Below are 18,239 nucleotides of genomic sequence, written 5' to 3' on the forward strand. Positions count from 1 at the left end.
GTGTTTTCCATGTGATCAGAACAGACCATGTAAAGGTCTGATATAATCTGAGATAAAACTAGCAGGTCAATTTCAAGTTACTTATCTGCAACTTAATTGCTCGTATAGGTTTCTGTGTGCTTCCCTGGTGACTTAGTAGTAAAGAATCTACCTGCCAATGTAAGTTCTATCCCCAGAGGAAGGAAATGGCAGATGGAAATAGTTCTATACATAGAACTATTTTTCTATCGTCTCATGCCTTTCCTCTTGGCCACAAAATGGCTGCTGTACCTCCAGGCATCATGTTGATGTTAAACAAAGAATAGGGTAAGAAAAGAGGAAGAGTGGTACTAACTGTATGTGCTTTTACCAAGAAGAGCAAAAGCCTTCCAGAATTCTGCTTCTGTTTCTCATCAGGAGGCTTAGGGCTAATTTCCAGAATGGTATCACAGGCCATTAGCTGGGAAAGCATCTACACTTAAGGCCAGAAAAAAGAAATAGGCTTGAGATGATTGGAATCAGCCAATGAATAGTACCTGCCAAAGTAAGTTTTTATCTCAGTTTTTCATTTGTGTGTCTCTTTCTTAAATTCTCCCTCTTTCCCTCCTACAAATGAGTTGCGACAGGAAGTAAAATTTTTCTAGAAGAAATTATAAACGTGCCACAGAGAAAAGAGCACAGAAGGACATGCAGCAGGAAATCTTTATTAGAGCAGAGGAGGTCAGAGGGAAAAGGAAATACTGGCTTGAGCAGAGTGGGATGAAGGGAGGCTTTCAAGCTTTAGTCAGTGGATTAATTTCATAGCACTACATTTGCCAGAGGCAGAGCTCATCTTGTTGAGTCTAAAAAGGAAGCACCACAGACAACAGACTTTCTTATAGGTCATTTAATTACAGATTATCATACAAGACATATTGTTCTTCATATCTACAGAGCAAACAAAAAAGGGTTTTGTGATACACCCTATTTTTAAATGGTACCTATTCAAATATTACCTATCCCATGAATCCTTAATGAATTTTTTTTCCTTAAAAAAGCATCGTAACTTTGAATAAAATTTCATAAAGCATCATGAGGATTTCATACTACGACCATTAAGATAGCAATAGTTCTCCCCAGGAGGCCAGGTCGCTTGGCTTATTCAATTCCTGACTCTGTCCTTCATCTGATCTGCTATCAAGTGGGCCCCCTTGTTACTGTTAAGTCACTGATGACTAAGTGTTCAAATCTTCATCCTGCTGGGAATTTCTAGTCACCATCACTCTCACTGGAACTGCCACTGTCAGACGACTCACTACTGTCATGCTTTTTAGGCGGGCGAAACCTCCTATTGGAATGGGAGCTCCTATAACCCCAGGTGCCTTTGCTTTGTGACCCACCCTTGTTCCGTGTATAATTATTCTGTCGGTGGGGCACATAATGATTTTTCCTGCTGTGTGTTATTATGGTTCCCTCATTATTGGGACCATTATGGGAACTTATTTCATTTTTAATTTCATTATCAAGACCACGAGAAGGAATGAGCTGGCCCTGACCTTTGCTCTTACTGGGAAATCTTTGTTTTTCCTTTGAGGGCTCTTGATTTCTAGCAGAATGTTCTGTGCTTTTTCTGCTGCTACCTTTGCCATTTTTTGGAATTTCATTGTACTTAGTACTTTCAGCTCCATCGCTACTGCCATGTTTTCTTTTGTCTTTTGAGGGCACATGCGGGTAGTGAAACTCTATTTCCCCTTGATGCGCATCTTGGCTGCCGCCATCCACTCTGTTTCCTTCTTGCCCAGGGAGTTTCTTAAAATCGGTGCCACCTATGATGTCATTGGTGCCCTCCACTAGGCTTACATCAGCGGTATTTGCCTCCTGGGCTGTTTTACCCCTGGTTCCAGTAGTTTTTCTGCCATTCCTTTCTTTCTCTGGGATCTCATTGTAACCTGGCCCTTTTGCATCAGGACTAGTGGTCTCAGTTTCACTTGGGCTGGGAAGCTCTGTTTGAATATCTGTACCTTCTCGGTCAGGATCAATAGCATCTCCTTTACCAGAAATGTCCTTGAAAGGTGGCCCATCTCCACTGAAAGGAGAGAGATCATTATCTCCTCTCCCTTGAAGATCAGGGTCACCACTGCCCTCAAAATCACTGGGGATTTTTTTTACTTTGGGGAGCTGTTTTAGACGTTTCATGTTGTGTTGGATGAGGTGGGTAGTTTTGCTTTTTACCGGAATATTCTGGGCTTGGGAATCTCTTTGGTGATTCTTAAGTCGTGAGGGGGCTTTAGCATGGTTGGCATCTGCTGGAAGTTTGCCTAGGACCTTCCTAGGTTTGTTCTCTTTGTTTTCTTTCCCCAGGAGTTCAATCACAGTCCCGGGCTCCATTCTGTGGTACATCTTATTTCTGATGAGAGCTGCGCCATATCCTTCTTGGTTGTGTAGTTTGCGGATAGCACTGTCTCTGTCCTCAGCCCCATGCTTCCCAGTCGATTCAGGATAAATGGACATCTTTAGGTCACTGTGGGCATTTGCTTTGCTACTGATACTGTAGTCTTCATTCATTGACTGTTTATTTCCCGGAAGATTTTGAGATTTTGTGCTTTTGTTATTTTCATTGGTTCTAGGAAGAAACAAGTCTTCCTCTTTTTTCTGGACGATGTTTTCTTTAGGTGCTGGCTCTTGACTTCTCTTGCCAGAATGGGGAAGAGCGATACCTTTGTTTTTTTCTTCCTGCAAAAGTGGAATTTTCAATATAAAGTGATTATTTTAGGTTAAACTTTTAAAATTTAATAATTCTTAGGCAACAATGTTTAAAATCCCACCAGATACTTAATAAAAAGAGTCTTTTAACTCAAAAGAGATTTGTTGGTAGAGATAATTTTGAAATGGCCAAAGCAGGTTTCACAGAAAAAGAAGAATGAACAAGGCTTTAAGAGTGGGTGAGATTCAAATCATGAAAGGAAAATGGTGACTATCCTAAGAATAAGTAGCATATTCAAATGTTTGGAAACAGGAAACATTTGAAAGATAATATGAATAAAACTATAAGGCTGGAGTAGAGAAAGCCAAAGAGAATGGTAAAAAGCAGAATCCTAAAGAAGAGAAGTAAATTTGGAAATATAAATTAGGGCCTGATTTTAAAGGAGGAGCTGAATTTAAGGAAGACAGAGCATGGTCCTCACCTTGTGACCTTGAGACATTTCAAGTGAAATGGAGTTCATCTTTCAAACATGATTATTCTCTCTCTCTCATTCTCTCTCTCTCCCCCCTTCCCCACACCTCTATTCTCTCTCTTTGTTTTGGCCCTGGTCTTCAAAAATATTTTCCTCTCTTCTTTTTCCTTTTTATTTATTTATTTATTTATTTTTTACAGAGGATATACAAATAGAAGAATGTAGGTAATACTAAGCTTCTGACATTCAAACACAGGATCTTGCACTGTTGGTGACCCTAGTTATTGTCTGAAAAGGTAATCATTATCTTTATTTTCTTTCTTTTTTGTCATGTAATAAACGAAATTAGATAGTCTAGATCAATAGTTTTCAAATTTAGCACTTATCAGAACTATTTAGAAGGCTTACTAAAACAAAGATTGTTGGATTCAATGGCCAGAGTTTGTGATTCTGTAGGCTTGGGGTGAGGCTCTAGAATCTGCATTTATGACAAGTTCCCAGCTCATGTTGATGCTGCTGGCTTGTAACCACACTTTGAGAACTACGCTTCTAGATCATAAGTTTAAGTAGTCAAGGCCCAGATAAGAAAAGCCCCTGAGAGAATAATGGGATGAAAAAGAGAGTGGAGAAGAAGAGTGTTTATGCTTGTGCCTCAGTTTTTCCTTTTCAGGAAGAAGGTCTGTAAGGATGCTGCTTCATAGATAGCACCTTACCAACCTGAGGTACAGTCAAGGTGCAAGAAGCTTGAACAATGTGGTCAGGAAGAAGAGGGACTGAGGTTGATTTTGCCCAGTCACTCTCTGTGGCACAGGCTAGATATGGAAGCATCTGAGAGTTTTCAGGAGCTCACCAGAGGGAGTGAAGTGGCTCTAAAAGGAGCAATGTATTTAGATGGAGCATATATACTAGGAATAATGTGAGACATATGCAGACAAAGAGGGCTCTACTTTGTCCATGAGATCCAGGAGAGGCCGAATCCCGACTGTCCCCTCCATCCCCCTAAGACTGTACTGTTTGGTCTTAAGCTATTGCAGCCAGTGACTTGGCAGGGCAAGCAGTATTGTCCCTTCCGTGTCTGAGGATGCCATGACTTCCTCTCCACTATTGTGTAAGCCATGTGTGTACATATGGTATGTGGTATGTAGTGGATTAGAGAAGGAAATGGCAGCCCACTCCAGTATCCTTGCTTGGAAAATCCTATGGACTGAGGAGCCTGGAAGGTTACAGTCCACGGGGTCGCAAAGAACTAGACATGACTGAGCAACTGGGCACCTGTAGTGGATGGTGTTAAGCCATACCTGACTCCCTCGTATGCATGCTTGACATCTTAGGGGGAGATGGCAGAAGTGAGGATCCGAGCACTCTTATCCAAAAGAGACTGAAGACTTAAAGATTAGATAAACTTAATTTAAATAGGTTGAATTTAAATTAATTTCTGCATACTCCTTCCCCATTTATTAACACATGGGTAGGAGCTCTTGAGCAACAGAACAATTATAGACAAAATAAATGGCATACTTTCCCTCCACCTCAAGCTTGTAAGGTGAGCTAAAATTTACAACACTACTACATAAACCTTTGAACTGGTGATAACATGAAATCAAAATAAGAGAGATTTATTGAGGGGCTGAGACATATTAGAAGTTGGGCTGATGTTTTATGTTCCAGGCAGTACCTGATGACTTATTAAATGGCAGAGGTAGTGGTCCTACAGGGTTTATGAAGTGTGGGGGTGATGTGGTGTCTCAGAGACCTCACATTCAGTTAGAATTTGCACAGACATACAGACTGTCAGAATTTCAGGCAGGAGAATTTGGTTTTATTATATAGAAGATGGAGAGGCAGTGATGTTATATGAGCAAGAGAGTAACAAGGAGGAATCAAGCTAAGAAAGAACAGTTAGGAGTCTGCTGTAGTGTCTAAGAATGAGAGGTAATCACTTGGATTAGGATTATGCCAAAGAAAAAAGTTACAAAGAAAAACCTACTGGTGCCCAAATAGAAGAAGGGTAAATGGCAACCCACTCCAGTACTCTTGCCTGGAAAATCCCATGGATGGATGAGCCTGAAAAGCTACAGTCCATGGGGTTGCAAAGAGTCAGACACGACTGAGCGACTTCTCTTTCTTTCTTTTCTTTAATAACTAGTATGTTGACATGCAATAGTGAAGGCAAGACAAAAGATACCTTTTATATTAGACATATTGCTGTTGAGGGACTGTAGAATCTGAGCTCCAAATGCAACATTCAGTTAGAGACAGAGTTGGGTGTCCCAGCCTCCCAGCCCACGTCCTTCACACATATGACCTATGGTCAGCTGGTCTGTCCTAGAACATTTTATCAGCTAATTGCTTGTTACTTTTCATGTCAGATCATTTTCTTAAGGATATTCTAATTTTTTTTCAATTTTTTTTAACCTGCAACCAGTAACTAGTATCGCTTTTTTCCTGATGGAACAGTCATTAAGGTTATTTCCTCTTTCATGTACAACCCTTCTGGGAAAGGAAAGGTTTCCTCCATATTTACTGAATGCTTTGTCTTCTCCAGGTTAACATGTGCAGGTCATTGTTATTAGGTCACTAGATTCAGATCCGTCCTCAAATAGGAGTACTGTTCTACTTGGAAGTCTGCTGACTTTTATACATAAATCTTATTAACGTTGGAGGCAGAGGGTAATTGTCAAGATAAAAATGATTTATGGGGGTGTCTTCTATTCTTATGAAGCTGGCCAATATGAAGTACACAAACATTTCAATGTGTAGTATTTTTAAGATATAATTTGAAATTATTTATTTTGGGGAGTTATTATTTACTAATCTTTTATAGTACCAGATATATTCTGAAAATAAGTAAGGTTTTCTCATGAGGGAAAATATAATAGAAAAACTTTATAATGAGTTATTTCAGAATAAAAAGTATTTTAAACATTTGATTTAAGACATTGTATCTGGGAAAGTTTTACCTGGACATCTATACTTTCCTTTGCAACCAAGTTCATTAGCTTACTGCTAATAGAAACTTTTGAGTTAAACAGGTACACTATAATAATCCCTTCTTAATTTTTCCCCTTTCCTATTCTGAAGGGGGAAGTTTTGTTTTATATTTGATGCCTTTACTGCTTTTGAAACAGTAACATGTATACTAATAACTGTAAATTTCTTTAAAGATCACACAGAGTTCTTTTATTATAGAGTTAAACAACTTCTAAATTGTGGTATACGACGGTCAGTCATTTTGCGTTTGCTTATGCCAATTGACTTCTGATTGCATTCTTGATTGTATGATGGTTGAACAGTGAACACATCCATTGGCCAATCTTCTTTCCTATATTCTGCTTTCCTATCTCCATGCCTTGGCTCACATTATTCTTTTCATGGAGAATAGTCTCTCCCACACAAATGTTTGCTCAAATCCTACTCATTCTCCAGCTCAATCATTTCAAATATATAGCTTTCCGTAAGTACCAGTTTAGGAACTAATCTTTTCTACTCCAAGCCCTAAAGCATGACTTCTGGGGGTACCACTCAGATAGCACTTTCTTTTCAGGTTATAATCATTTTTGTAAGCACCTTTTATTCTTTTCTAACTCTAAAATCCTGGAAAGAGTTAAGTTTTCTCAATCATTTATCTCACATAATATCTTGCACAATAGGAAGCACTCAACATATATTTGTTACAACCAGTAAGTTTAAAAGACACTGAGTCTCAGAGATGTTAATTCTTAGAGACGCATTTAAAGAATATTGGGCAGAACAAAATAACATTCTGAAGGAAAACTACTTTTATGGGAAATGAAGCCAGATTTTGGAAGAAAAAAAGTAAATAGTCATTTTGCTGATGGCATTTTAAACTGTTTCTAGCTCTTTGGCCAATGAATTTACAAGAAGGGACTGAGTGAAAAGAAGTATTGTTTTATTCCAGCGACAGAGCGCTTATTCTTTCTCTTCTAAGCATCCTGACACAGACAGTGTCATTTGTAGGATTAATTTAAGGGACATTAAAATGTGTCACTTTTTCCTAAAAAAGGTCAAAATTATTTCCTTCTAATCCCTTCCCCCATAAGAGCATATGATACAGGATGTCCAGAAAACCTCCTTGTAAAGGATCAAACTTTTCAGTGTGATGAAAAGCAGAGACACTACACTGCTGACAAAGGTCTGTATCGTCAAGGCTGTATAGTATGCATCTTCCCAGTGGCCGCATACAGTTGAGAGAGCTGGACCGTAAAGAAGGCAGAATGCCAAAGAATTGATGCCTTGGAATTGTGGTGCTGGAGAAACTTTACTTTACTCAGAAGCAATAACATGAAAAACTCGTGGGTGTCTGGGGCCCACCAGCATCACATGTGCTATGGCAGGTCTTGAAGCAAGGCAGGGTTTGGGCCAGGGCATGAGGTGGCCTGTCTGTGTCAGGAAGACTCTGGGACACAGAGGTCCATAGCAGAGATGCTCCAGGAGACTAGAACCAGGGGAAAAGGACAAAAGCACCAGCCAGAGACAGAAACTCCAGACCAGACAAAAGTAAACTGTCTCCCGTACAGTGTTTCCTGGTGTTGATCCAGAGCTGGCTCAGGATAAGGATCACTGAGATTCGGCTTACCTTCACATCAGTTTGGTTTTTCCTTCCAGACGAGGTGGAAACATGCTTAAACATATAATACCCATGTTTCTCATGGTGACCCTTGTATGTTATCTACAAAAACACAACATTGTATTAATGTGGGTTTATCTCTTACTTAGAAGTTTTATGGCTCTCTTTTTAATAGTACAAGATATTTTAAACTCCGGTGAAGTCTACTTATGCATCTAACAGATGGTAGTACTTCTGATAACCACAGGGGGGCGTATGACAGCCAGTTCCCGAAGAGAGCAGCTTGTTTCTTTCTTTCTGTCTCTAAATCGGTTTTCCTTGACGATGAGTATCAAACAGCTCTCTCCCCCACAGAGTGTATCAATTTTACTATCAAATTTCAATGCAAATGGAGAATTGGTAATATTGTCAGATAGGAGAAGGCAGGGGGATGAGGAGAAAGGCAGATTTTGTGGTATTCATGCTGATGTCAAATTGGCAAAATTCGCAGCATAAACATTCAGGCTCTTAAGGTTGTAGTTTTTGCCTTTGTAATTTTAAGCTAAGATAGAGAACAGAAGATTGTTAGTTTTTAGAACAGAATTTTCTGAGACTGCCAGGAGAAGCCCTGCTAGGCAGAAGTAAACTGCAATTTGGTGACATGAAATGCTGAGTTCTTGTTTAACTTTCTGGTTGCATGTGAAAACTAACTCCATGAACACAGAATTCCTCATAAAGACTTGTTAACTCACCTCCCTTTGTTTTCTCCCTCATCTATTACTTTGTTCTCATGTACATGCATGGGAAAATATTGTTTGCTAATAGCAACATCCTAGAATTTTATCCCTCTGAAGGAAGAAATCACATGAAGAGAAACAAGTTCTCATTCAGAAGGCTTTTTTCTTTTATATCACACATTGTGTGAATTAAAGTGCCAAAATTAAGTTGTGTAATTTTCCATTTCCATTCTAGGTACACAGGAATATTTTGGCAGTTAAAAATTTCCCCATATTGACTTTTCTCTTTATAGAGTTGGAAGAGGTGTATTTGAGAAGAATAATTCTGTTTACCCTCTGTTCTTCCACACAGTCTTGCTTCGTTTTCTCAGCCTGTGGTTTCAAAGTCTGAAAGGAAACAAGAAATAAAATGTCACCAAATATTTCTTCTTTCATTCATTTCTTCAAACAATAAACGTCTCCTTTATTTTTCTCCCACTCAGTGCTCAGTGCTCAGTTCTCACTCAGTCGTATCTAACTCTTCGTTACCCCACGGACTGTCGCCCACCAGACTCCTCTGTCCATGGAATTTTCCAGGCCAGAATACTAGAGTGGGTTGCTATTTCCTCCTCCAGGGGATCTTCCCAACCCAGGGACCAAACCCAAGTCTCCTGCGTTGGCAGGAAGATTCTTCAGCGCGCCACCTGAGAAACCCTTTTCTCTCACTGGGTTATTCAATGTTGAAAATCATTCTGACCAAAAGAAGATGGGCGCATACATCACATTTGTTTCCGCACTGAAGGAGGGTGCTGACCTTCCTTCCTAGAGGGAGGCAGTGCTGTCTCTACTATAGAACCTCATTCAGTGCGGGAGAACAGCTGAGCTGGGAGGGGTGGCCCTCCAAGTGGAAAAGCTTAGATGTCATTTGTATCCACTGAAAAATTTTCCCTGGCACACTGGAAGTGTTTGGTATCTGTGCACTAAAATCAGAGTTGAGTGAGGTGTGCATTGTATGTGCATTGACTGTGCAAGTTCAGTCATTGCTATTAGAATTAGGATATGATGCTCCTGATGGTCCATCAAGAGTGAAGCCACAGCCTGGCACCAAAGGAGAAGGGGTACACTGGAGAGGGGACTTGATTGTTGCCAGTCACCTGGGCAGTTTTTTTCTTTCAGGGAAAGGGAAAATGACATTTTGAAAGATTATATTTTATAGAATGTGAGTTATAGAATGACAATATGAGCAATTAAGCTTTCCATTACTTCTACTATCAAAAATCCAGAATTTTACCTAACCAAAAAAAAAAAAAAGAAAATTACTTTTTTTTTCAATTTTATAGTAATTTTTACCCCCTAAGGGCATATTTTATAATTCTACCCTTTATTGCCCCCTCCTTTTGTTGGTTCTTATGCGATCATGTGCATATACATTTAGGACATTGTATTATTCCTCAGAAATATCAAAAGAGCTTAAATAGTTCTGGAAGTAGTGCTATAGGAAAGAAAAAATATTGAAAAATGATATAGGTACCTATGAAGCAAAAGAAAGAAATGACAGTTTGGGGTATTTGGTATCTTCTTACAGAACACACACGTAACGTGTTAAAAACTTACATGATAGTATAGAGCACCTAAATATAGTTCACAATAATAAATCACGAACTTATAACAAAGTGACCTATTACAAAGTCTTTATGGTCTTATTACATATTGATGATTATTAATTGAATTGCATGGCCCAACAATCATATTTTACTTTTTCCACTTAAAATTTTGTTTTTGAAGGAAACAAGAATGTTACCCCTAAATATGCCTTTAAAAAATGTGAACCACTGAAAAAGTCTCGTTTGAAATTGTTACAATATTGTTTCTGTTTTATGTTTTAGTTTTTGGCCAGAAAGCTTGTGGGCTCTTAACTCCCTGACTAGTAATGGAACCTGTACCCCCTGCACTGGAAAGCGAACTGTTTACCACTGGACTGCCAGGGAAGTCCCCTAAATATGCCTTTTTGACATAAAAATTATTTTGAGCTGAAGGCAATTAAGAAGTAGAACATGTAGAAAAAGTTTCCCTTTTTCTGCCTAAAGGTAGGGAATAAATTCTTCTTTTACTAGAGACAATTTCTTATCAGTCTAGAGATGGCACAGAGGAATACGCAAACAAATCTTGCTAAACTCATCCTCAGTTCAGTTCAGTCTCTCAGTCGTGTCCAACTCTTTGCGACCCCATGAATCGCAGCACGCCAGGCCTCCCTGTCCATCACCAGTTCCCGGAGTTCACTCTAAACTCATGTCCATCGAGTCAGTGATGCCATCCAGCCATCTCATCCTCTGTCGTCCCCTTCTCCTCCTGCCCCCAATCCCTCCCAGTATCAGAATCTTTTCCAATGAGTCAACTCTTCGCATGAGGTGGCCAAAGTACTGGAGTTTCAGCTTCAGCATCAGTCCTTCCAAAGAAACCCCAGGGCTGATGTCCTTCAGAATGGACTGGTTGGATCTCCTTGCAGTCCAAGGGACTCTCAAGAGTCTTCTCCAACACCACAGTTCAGAAGCATCAATTCTTCGGTGCCCAGCCTTCTTCACAGTCCAACTCTCACATCCATACATGACCACAGGAAAAACCATAGCCTTGACTAGACGGACCTTTGTTGGCAAAGTAATGTCTCTGCTTTTGAATATGCTATCTAGGTTGGTCATACTTTTCTTCCAAGGAGTAAGCGTCTTTTAATTTCATGGCTGCAATCACCATCTGCAGTGATTTTGGAGCCCCCAAAAATAAAAGTCTGACACTGTTTCCCCATCTATTTCTCATATATTAGGTGGGGGAAACTAATCTTAATTGTCCTAATTATTAAGGAAGATAAGAATTATCTAATCCTATCCTGTTTGTCCTGTCAGTTCTTCACAATATCTTATTACTTTGTCTAAATGGTATTAAAAACCTCCTGCCCTCATCATTTCTTTCAGTCCTCATTCTTTTGTGAAGGCTTCCATGTACATGTCAAATTATTTAAAAAATTTTGTGTTCTCTTCTCCTGTTAATCTCTCTTTGTTGGTTTCATTTTCAGACCCAGCCAGAGACCCAAAGAGGATTGAGGAAAACCTTTTCCTCTCCTAGAGTTTGAATTTTGATTATATTTCCGGAACATAAGTAAGTGGCTCAGTACACACTGATTTCTGATACCCTTAATCTGTAATTAAATAATTTATATAATTACCCAAATAGAATCCATATCTGGAAGAAAACATCACATATAGCTATTTGTAATTCCAAATTTGCCTCTGTATCCTTGCCAAACCTCTCTCACTTGAAATCTGCACCCCTCCTCCTCCCACACCCCGTCCCCACCCACTTGGCAGTTCTGCCCTTGAACGTGGCTCTGAAATGGAGATGGCCTTGTTTCCTTCAGAGGAAGAAGACTGGCATCCTCTCTTGACCAGTGGTCAGTGGATTGGTGTTGACATAGCACATTTACTGGAAAATGGTCAGAGATACCACTCCAGCTGTTCTTTGGAATGTGTTGCTCAAAATAGACCCATCCTCAGCGGGTGGGATTGAGCTGGGTCAGCAGGACCCACTACATCCTTCTCATGCCTGAGCACGTGCCTCTGTGGCCCCGACTAAGCAAAGTCAGTTCTGTGTATTGGGCCCGGCAGATGTCTATTTTAAGCCGTACGCACTCCCACAGGTCTGTTGGAGCATGCGTGCTGAGAGGGGACCTGTTTTCTCAACTCCTGCTCTCCCCAGCGGCTGGCATGGGTCGTGCTTGTCAGTGGTTGCTTACCCACTCACTCAGGACCTGTATGTAGGTTCTTCTCTGACCACAGAATGACCACTTGCTTCCACGCTGCTCCAACTGAAAAGGTTACCCTGAGAAGTTAGGATGTTTTTCAGACACTATCTTATGAGCACTGTGTCTCCTTGGCAGAAAATATCTGTAACACTCAGCATTTTCATAAGGCGAGTTAGTCACATCCTGAGTGTTCATCTGGGTGAATCAAGAAGAAAAGATACAGAAGGAAACTGGAGCTTGATTTGGGTTAAGCTGTGGGGAACTTCTTTCCATCTTTAGCCTCGCTGATGAAGAGAAAATCACTAGCAGGATCTCACAGTGTTGGAATGTTGTAAGAATTACGGAAAAGCTCGGTTCCTTTGTGTAGTCTTGCAGTTAAACAGTCTAGTTGCTTAGCCTTAGAGCATTCAAGTCAAACTCTTTCAGATTTTGGTAAAATACTGAGAAGTTCTTTTGACATGTTACAATTTGAGAATATTTGCTCATTGGCATTAGCTGATTGAAACACTGTGGCTGGCTATTGGTTTTCTTGAAAATATTATTTCTGGTGCTTCTCCAAAGGCAACATGTGGACATCTTATAATTCTTCTTACATGTTCATTGAGGGCCTCCTTGGTGACAGACATTTGTGCCAAGTGTTGAATGCTTCCTCTGTGTTTGGTATTTTATTGTAACTGAACTAGGTAAGTGCTACTAGTTTACAAAGACGTTGCTTAAAGGAAAAATAGATAAAAAGAGCAAGAGATTATATGATGTGCAACTGAATTTGTAAATGCTTACTGGTGCTGCCAGGGTCAGGCTGAAAAGGAGCAGTTCAAAATAGAAGATTCGCATCTTTGAGAATCTCTGTAAAAAGACAATAACATTTTACCCTAAAGTATTACCAGTTATGAATGGTAGCCATAAGAGTAAATAAAATACAAAAATCTATGCAAACATCCATCCCTTTAGCAGTCTGTTAGTCCATTTCCTTTTGTTTAAAAAAAACTGTATATAATTTAAATCTAAGTGTAGAAACTTTAAAAGCTTTCATATATCTAATCATTCCAATGTGAGTGTGAAAACTGTGCAACATTATTAAAACAATATAGAAATAAATTTATAGATATTTATTTAGTCTATTGTCAGCCCAAACTTTTCCCTTTTGTTTTTAGAGAGAGAGAATTTAATTGAATTATTTATATAATTCAGAATAATATTAAGCAAAGAGTTAGTAAACTTGAAGATAGATCAATAGAAATGTAATTTGAACAAGAGAGGGAAAAAAGATTTTTAAATGACCATTTTCTTTTAGCCCTTTGTAAGTATATTCAGCTTACTCAGGGACCTGTGTGATGATAGCAATGATCAACCCAGAATTCTATGTCTCAGAGAGGAAGTATAGCAAAATTAAGAATTAGGGTTTTAAAGTGAGATTTGTGTTTGTGTTCTTGGCTCTGTTATGTAATAGCCAAGGGACCCTGAGCAAGTCATTTAAACTTTCTAAACTTTGGTTACCTCATTTGTAAGATATGAGTAATATTTGTAATTATATCTGATGAAAAAACTCTTAGATCACTCTTTACACAAAGCCTGGCATATAGTAAGTGCTCAATAAAGGTTAGCTATTGTTGTTAAAATAAACAGTTAAAAAATAATATTAAGTTAGTATAACAACTCATAACAGACTAAATGAATCGGCCAGGATAGCAAGCTCCACTGTGAGGAATGAAATCTTGTTTGCTATCAGCCTGGTGCCCAAATACATATCCTCATACTCATTAACAAAGTATATGAAGTGCGAGCCACCTGTGGCCTGGAGACCAAGACAATTTATATAACACCTATTTTAATAGCTAACATTTACTAAAAACTAAAACAAGCCAAACACTTCTAAACATTTGACATGTATTCAATTATTGAAGCTAACAATAACCCTGTGGAGTTAGGTAGTATTACCAGTCCTGTTTTATAGATTAGGAAATAGACACAAATTCAAATAATTTGTCCCAGAATTCCTAGGTGTTCAGAGGCAGAACCAGGATTAGCAGCCAGGCAATGTAGCTATAGAGCCAGACTCTATACCACCTTGAGTGAGTTTCTATTCTTTTATCTTATTGCAGAACAATCTACATGGAGTTGATATAAACACTAATCATAGTATTATATTGGGCTCAACAAAATGATATTTAAAAGACTAACATTTTATTATGGATAAAGGTACATGTTTATACTTTGGTAAATGTGTTAAGAGAATCTAGTGAGTTTGTTTAAATCTAGAAAGCCAATAGATTGAAAAGGAAAATTGACATAACTTTGGATGACTCATCTGTTGGTTTTGATACTAAGTATTTATGAACTACCACACAGACATATTACAATCAATATGAAAAGTTAAAATTTACACCATTCTTTGGTAGTACTTAAGAGAAAAATACCTTTAATAGGAAAAATAAGCTAAATACTGTTGTAATTTTCAATCATTTCAAAGTAAAAACTTTGGTGAAATAAATAAAACTATTCAATGTATTCTAAAATCCTGGGCTATTATCCTCTAAATTAATGCAGTTTTAAGATCCTAGTCATGATTTAGCTTCTAAGCGTTCTAGAGATCAGGACAGTATAAGCCATGTATCGAATGACTTATGCTGATCAGTAAAATATCAGCACAGATGAGGTTTGAGAGCATAAGTCTGATCATATTATCCTTCTTCTGTCCTATAAGCAAAAGTATAGAGTAAAATTGAAGTCTTTGAGTCATTGTGGACATTGATAATATTGGTAGTCAAACCAGAGAGAAAACTGCTACCAAGCCACAAATTTTAGTTGTTCATTTCTAGAGCTTAGTAATACACTTTCTTTTTATAAAACAAAGCACTAAATATTACATAGTTATGCCCACTGGAGAATACTTTCAATATGCATTTCTTTTCAAAAGCAATATTCCTACCTGAATGGCATGCATCTTAAAAATGTAAACTACGTTATAAGGCTATTTGCTGTCAAGAGAGTCAAGTTACCTGGGGATCTTTGACCTTCAGAATACCTGGTTTCTTCTGCAGGATTAGCAGTCTTTGGGTATTTTGCTGAAATTTAAAGTTTGTTAGAGTACCCAGTGGCCAATCAGCACTGGCTCACTTAGCACTAGAAAACAATTTGCTACCAGTGCCCACAGATAACCATAGGGGGCAGAGTAATTTTAATCTAAAAATGTTTTTGTGGTAAAAAGCTGCTATCAAATGTTCCAGAAAATGGGATAAACAGAAAATATAAATACCTCAGCTTGGTATATTATGTTGTCAAATAATTAAAAGTGATTTCAGAACTATTAGTTCCAGCTGAGTAACTCGCAAGTTTACAAATAGAAAACACTGTAGCTATTCTTTTGTGTAGAAACTTTGTAGTTTCAATTGTGCCTGAATGAAACAGTGATATTTAAGGAAAATGCATTTGAGTGCCTATTATGTTACAGGCATTAGGGAAACAGCAGCAGCAGTGAACGAAACAGATAGGAAAAAGAATCCTGGTCTTCATGTAGTTTATAAGCAATAAACAACATAAATAAGTAAAATACATTATGTTGGGTAGTGACACAGGCTTAGTCTAAGAAGAAGAAGTGTTGCTGGGAGATGACAATAACAAGCACTGTAACTGGGAAGATTGGGTGAAATTTTAGATTAAGAGGCCCAGGAAGGCCTTGTTGAGAGGGTGGCTTTCCAGTGAAGACCTGTGGACATATGACTTTGTAGTGGAAGAACATTCTAGGCAAAAGGAAGAGAAAAGGAGACTTCTCGGGGACAAGAGCGTGCTGGCTTGTTCCAAGGCAGGAACGAGGTCACTTTGGCTGGATGGACTGCAAAGGGGAATAGCAGGAAATGAGGCCAGAGGGGTATTAGATGGCAGATGATGTAGTGCCCCTGGGTCGTCGTGAGACTCCTGACTTCATTTGAGTGAGAAGGAAGCCCTTAGAGGTCTTGGGCAAAGGAGGAATTGAAGGAGGGACTGAGTAGGAAAAGGCAGAGTCTAGCAAGCAAGCTCCTGCAGTAATCCGGTATGAGACATTTGGGACTTGAACCAGAAGAGGTGGTGAGAAGTGGTCACGTTCTGGATTTATTTTGAAAGTAAAGCCAATAGGAATGACGGATATGCTGGATGTGGCTGTGAGAGAAAGTCAAGAATCAAGGATGGCACCAAGGTTTTCCCTTTGAGCAACTGGCAGAATAAAGTTACACTATGGTATTGTTATGGGGAAAACTGTAGAAGTGGTTTAGAAGGAAACGTTGAGAGTTTGGGTTTGTATGTGAATGTTATAAAATGGTCAGTTTAGGACATTGACTTTTTCAGTGAAACAAGTAGCACATGCATACTGGAATAAGCATTTTTAGGGCAGTTGTTTGGTCCAGTCTGCCTGCCAAAATCATGATTGCAAGAGTTCAGGAGGTTCCATTTAGTTTAAAATATTATACTACCTGAAGGGATAATTTATGTTAGAATTTGATGTGAAACATCAATAAAAGATAGTGTAAGAATTTTTTAACTCATGCCAAACAATAAAAACTACCTATGAAGTGGAGTGAAGTGAAAGTTGCTCAGTTGTGTCCAACTCTTTGTGACCCCATGGACTAGACAGCCCATGGAATTCTCCAGGCCAGAATACTGGAGTGGGTAGCCTTTCCCTTCTCCAGGGGATCTTCCCAACCCAGGGATCAAACCCAGGTCTCCTGCATTGCAGGCAGATTCTTTACCAGCTGATCCACAAGGGAAGCCCAAGAACTACCTAAAGCTTAATACAATTTAGCAGACTATAAATGGTATGTAATGAGATTTCAATGTAAGCTCCCAATTTCTTCTAACTTTCAAAACAGACAAAAAACAAAAGGAAATAAGCACAACAGCCCTTGGGTGGCTTTAGCTGAGAGAATGATTTCTAGTCTAGTTCAGGCTGAATCCCTATTTTTGCTTTCCCAAATTCTGCAGATCCTCTTCTGAGTGTCTGAAGCTGGTTCTTAGAACACTTGCCTGGATTAGAATTTTAGCTCTTGGGCTGGGGCACTTGTTGATTCACAACCATTTAACAAAGAAGTTTAGAGTATTTGAACATTGTCATTGACAGTGGAGATATTTAACTGGTAGCTTTGGAGTCAAACAGACCTGAGTTCAAATACTGACTCTTACCTGTTGTTTGCTGTGGTCAGTTTCTTAAGCAACTAAACTGAACTTCTGTAAGCCTCAATTTCTCCATCTGAGAATGGAGAGCTTGGAATAAGCTAAACTTTCATTGAGTGATTACTAAGATCCAAGTATTATTCTTAGTGTGGTCTTTAACTCACTTAATGTTCATAAAAACTCTATGTTGTAGATACTGATACTATCATTCTGATTTCAGTGATGAGACATTCAGTGATATGACATAAGTAATTATGTGAAGTGACTTGCTTAAGGTCATATATCCAGCTAATATAAACAGCCAGAATTTACAATTTGGCAATCTGACTCCAAAGTGAGGTTTGAAACCCATGGCACTGTACTATTTTTTTGCATTTCTCTTCCATGGGGATGGTCTTGATCCCTGTCTCCTGTACAATGTCACAAACCTCATTCCATAGTTCATCAGGCACTCTATCTATCAGATCTAGGCCCTTAAATCTATTTCTCACTTCCACTGTATAATCATAAGGGATTTGATTTAGGTCATACCTGAATGGTCTAGCGGTTTTCCCTACTTTCTTCAAGTCTGAATTTGGTAATAAGGAGTTCATGATCTAAGCCACAGTCAGCTCCTGGTCTTATTTTTGTTGACTGTATAGAGCTTCTCCATCTTTGGCTGCAAAGAATATATTCAGTCTGATTTCGGTGTTGACCATCTGGTGATGTCCATGTGTAGCGTCTTCTCTTGTGTTGTTGGAAGAGGGTGTTTGCTATGACCAGTGCATTTTCTTGGCAAAACTCTATTAGTCTTTGCCCTGCTTCATTCTGCATTCCAAGGCCAAATTTCCCTGTTACTCCAGGTGTTTCTTGACTTCCTACTTTTGCATTCCAGTCCCCTATAA

The 18,239-nt window shown here is 38.9% G+C and overlaps 1 protein-coding gene and 1 long non-coding RNA gene across 2 annotated transcripts in view; one reads left to right on the plus strand and one right to left on the minus strand.

Annotated features, from left to right (window-relative positions):
* The window catches only part of LOC138442425 (uncharacterized), a 239,803-nt gene that overhangs the window by 140,177 nt on the left and 81,387 nt on the right, over window positions 1-18,239 (plus strand). The window contains exon 2 of the long non-coding RNA XR_011257679.1: window positions 11,485-11,567. This is a non-coding gene — a long non-coding RNA (uncharacterized lncRNA). The remainder of the gene's footprint in view (window positions 1-11,484; window positions 11,568-18,239) is intronic.
* Window positions 857-13,050, minus strand: MEPE (matrix extracellular phosphoglycoprotein). The gene is made up of 4 exons (XM_069593751.1): window positions 12,991-13,050; window positions 8,772-8,825; window positions 7,732-7,824; window positions 857-2,691 (listed from the first exon to the last, which is right to left on the minus strand). The coding sequence occupies exons 1-4, from the start codon at window positions 13,042-13,044 to the stop codon at window positions 1,228-1,230; spliced, it is 1,665 nt and encodes a 554-aa protein (XP_069449852.1). The 5' UTR covers window positions 13,045-13,050; the 3' UTR covers window positions 857-1,227.

This window comes from Ovis canadensis, chromosome 6 (assembly GCF_042477335.2).
Source record: "Ovis canadensis isolate MfBH-ARS-UI-01 breed Bighorn chromosome 6, ARS-UI_OviCan_v2, whole genome shotgun sequence".
Taxonomy (NCBI): domain Eukaryota; kingdom Metazoa; phylum Chordata; class Mammalia; order Artiodactyla; family Bovidae; genus Ovis; species Ovis canadensis.

What these genes read in the sequence shown, in the direction of transcription:
- MEPE (XM_069593751.1), bottom strand. Translation starts at nt 13,044, where the DNA reads ATGCGAATCTTCTATTTTGAACTGCTCCTTTTCAGCCTGACCCTGGCA. An exon ending in GCCTGACCCTGGCAGCACCA is followed by an intron (nt 8,826 to 12,990) that starts GTAAGCATTTAC and finishes GTTTCCTTTCAG; the next exon opens with ACTTTGAAACCACAGGCTGA. An exon ending in ACTGTGTGGAAGAACAGAGG is followed by an intron (nt 7,825 to 8,771) that starts GTAAACAGAATT and finishes GTGTTTTTGTAG; the next exon opens with ATAACATACAAGGGTCACCA.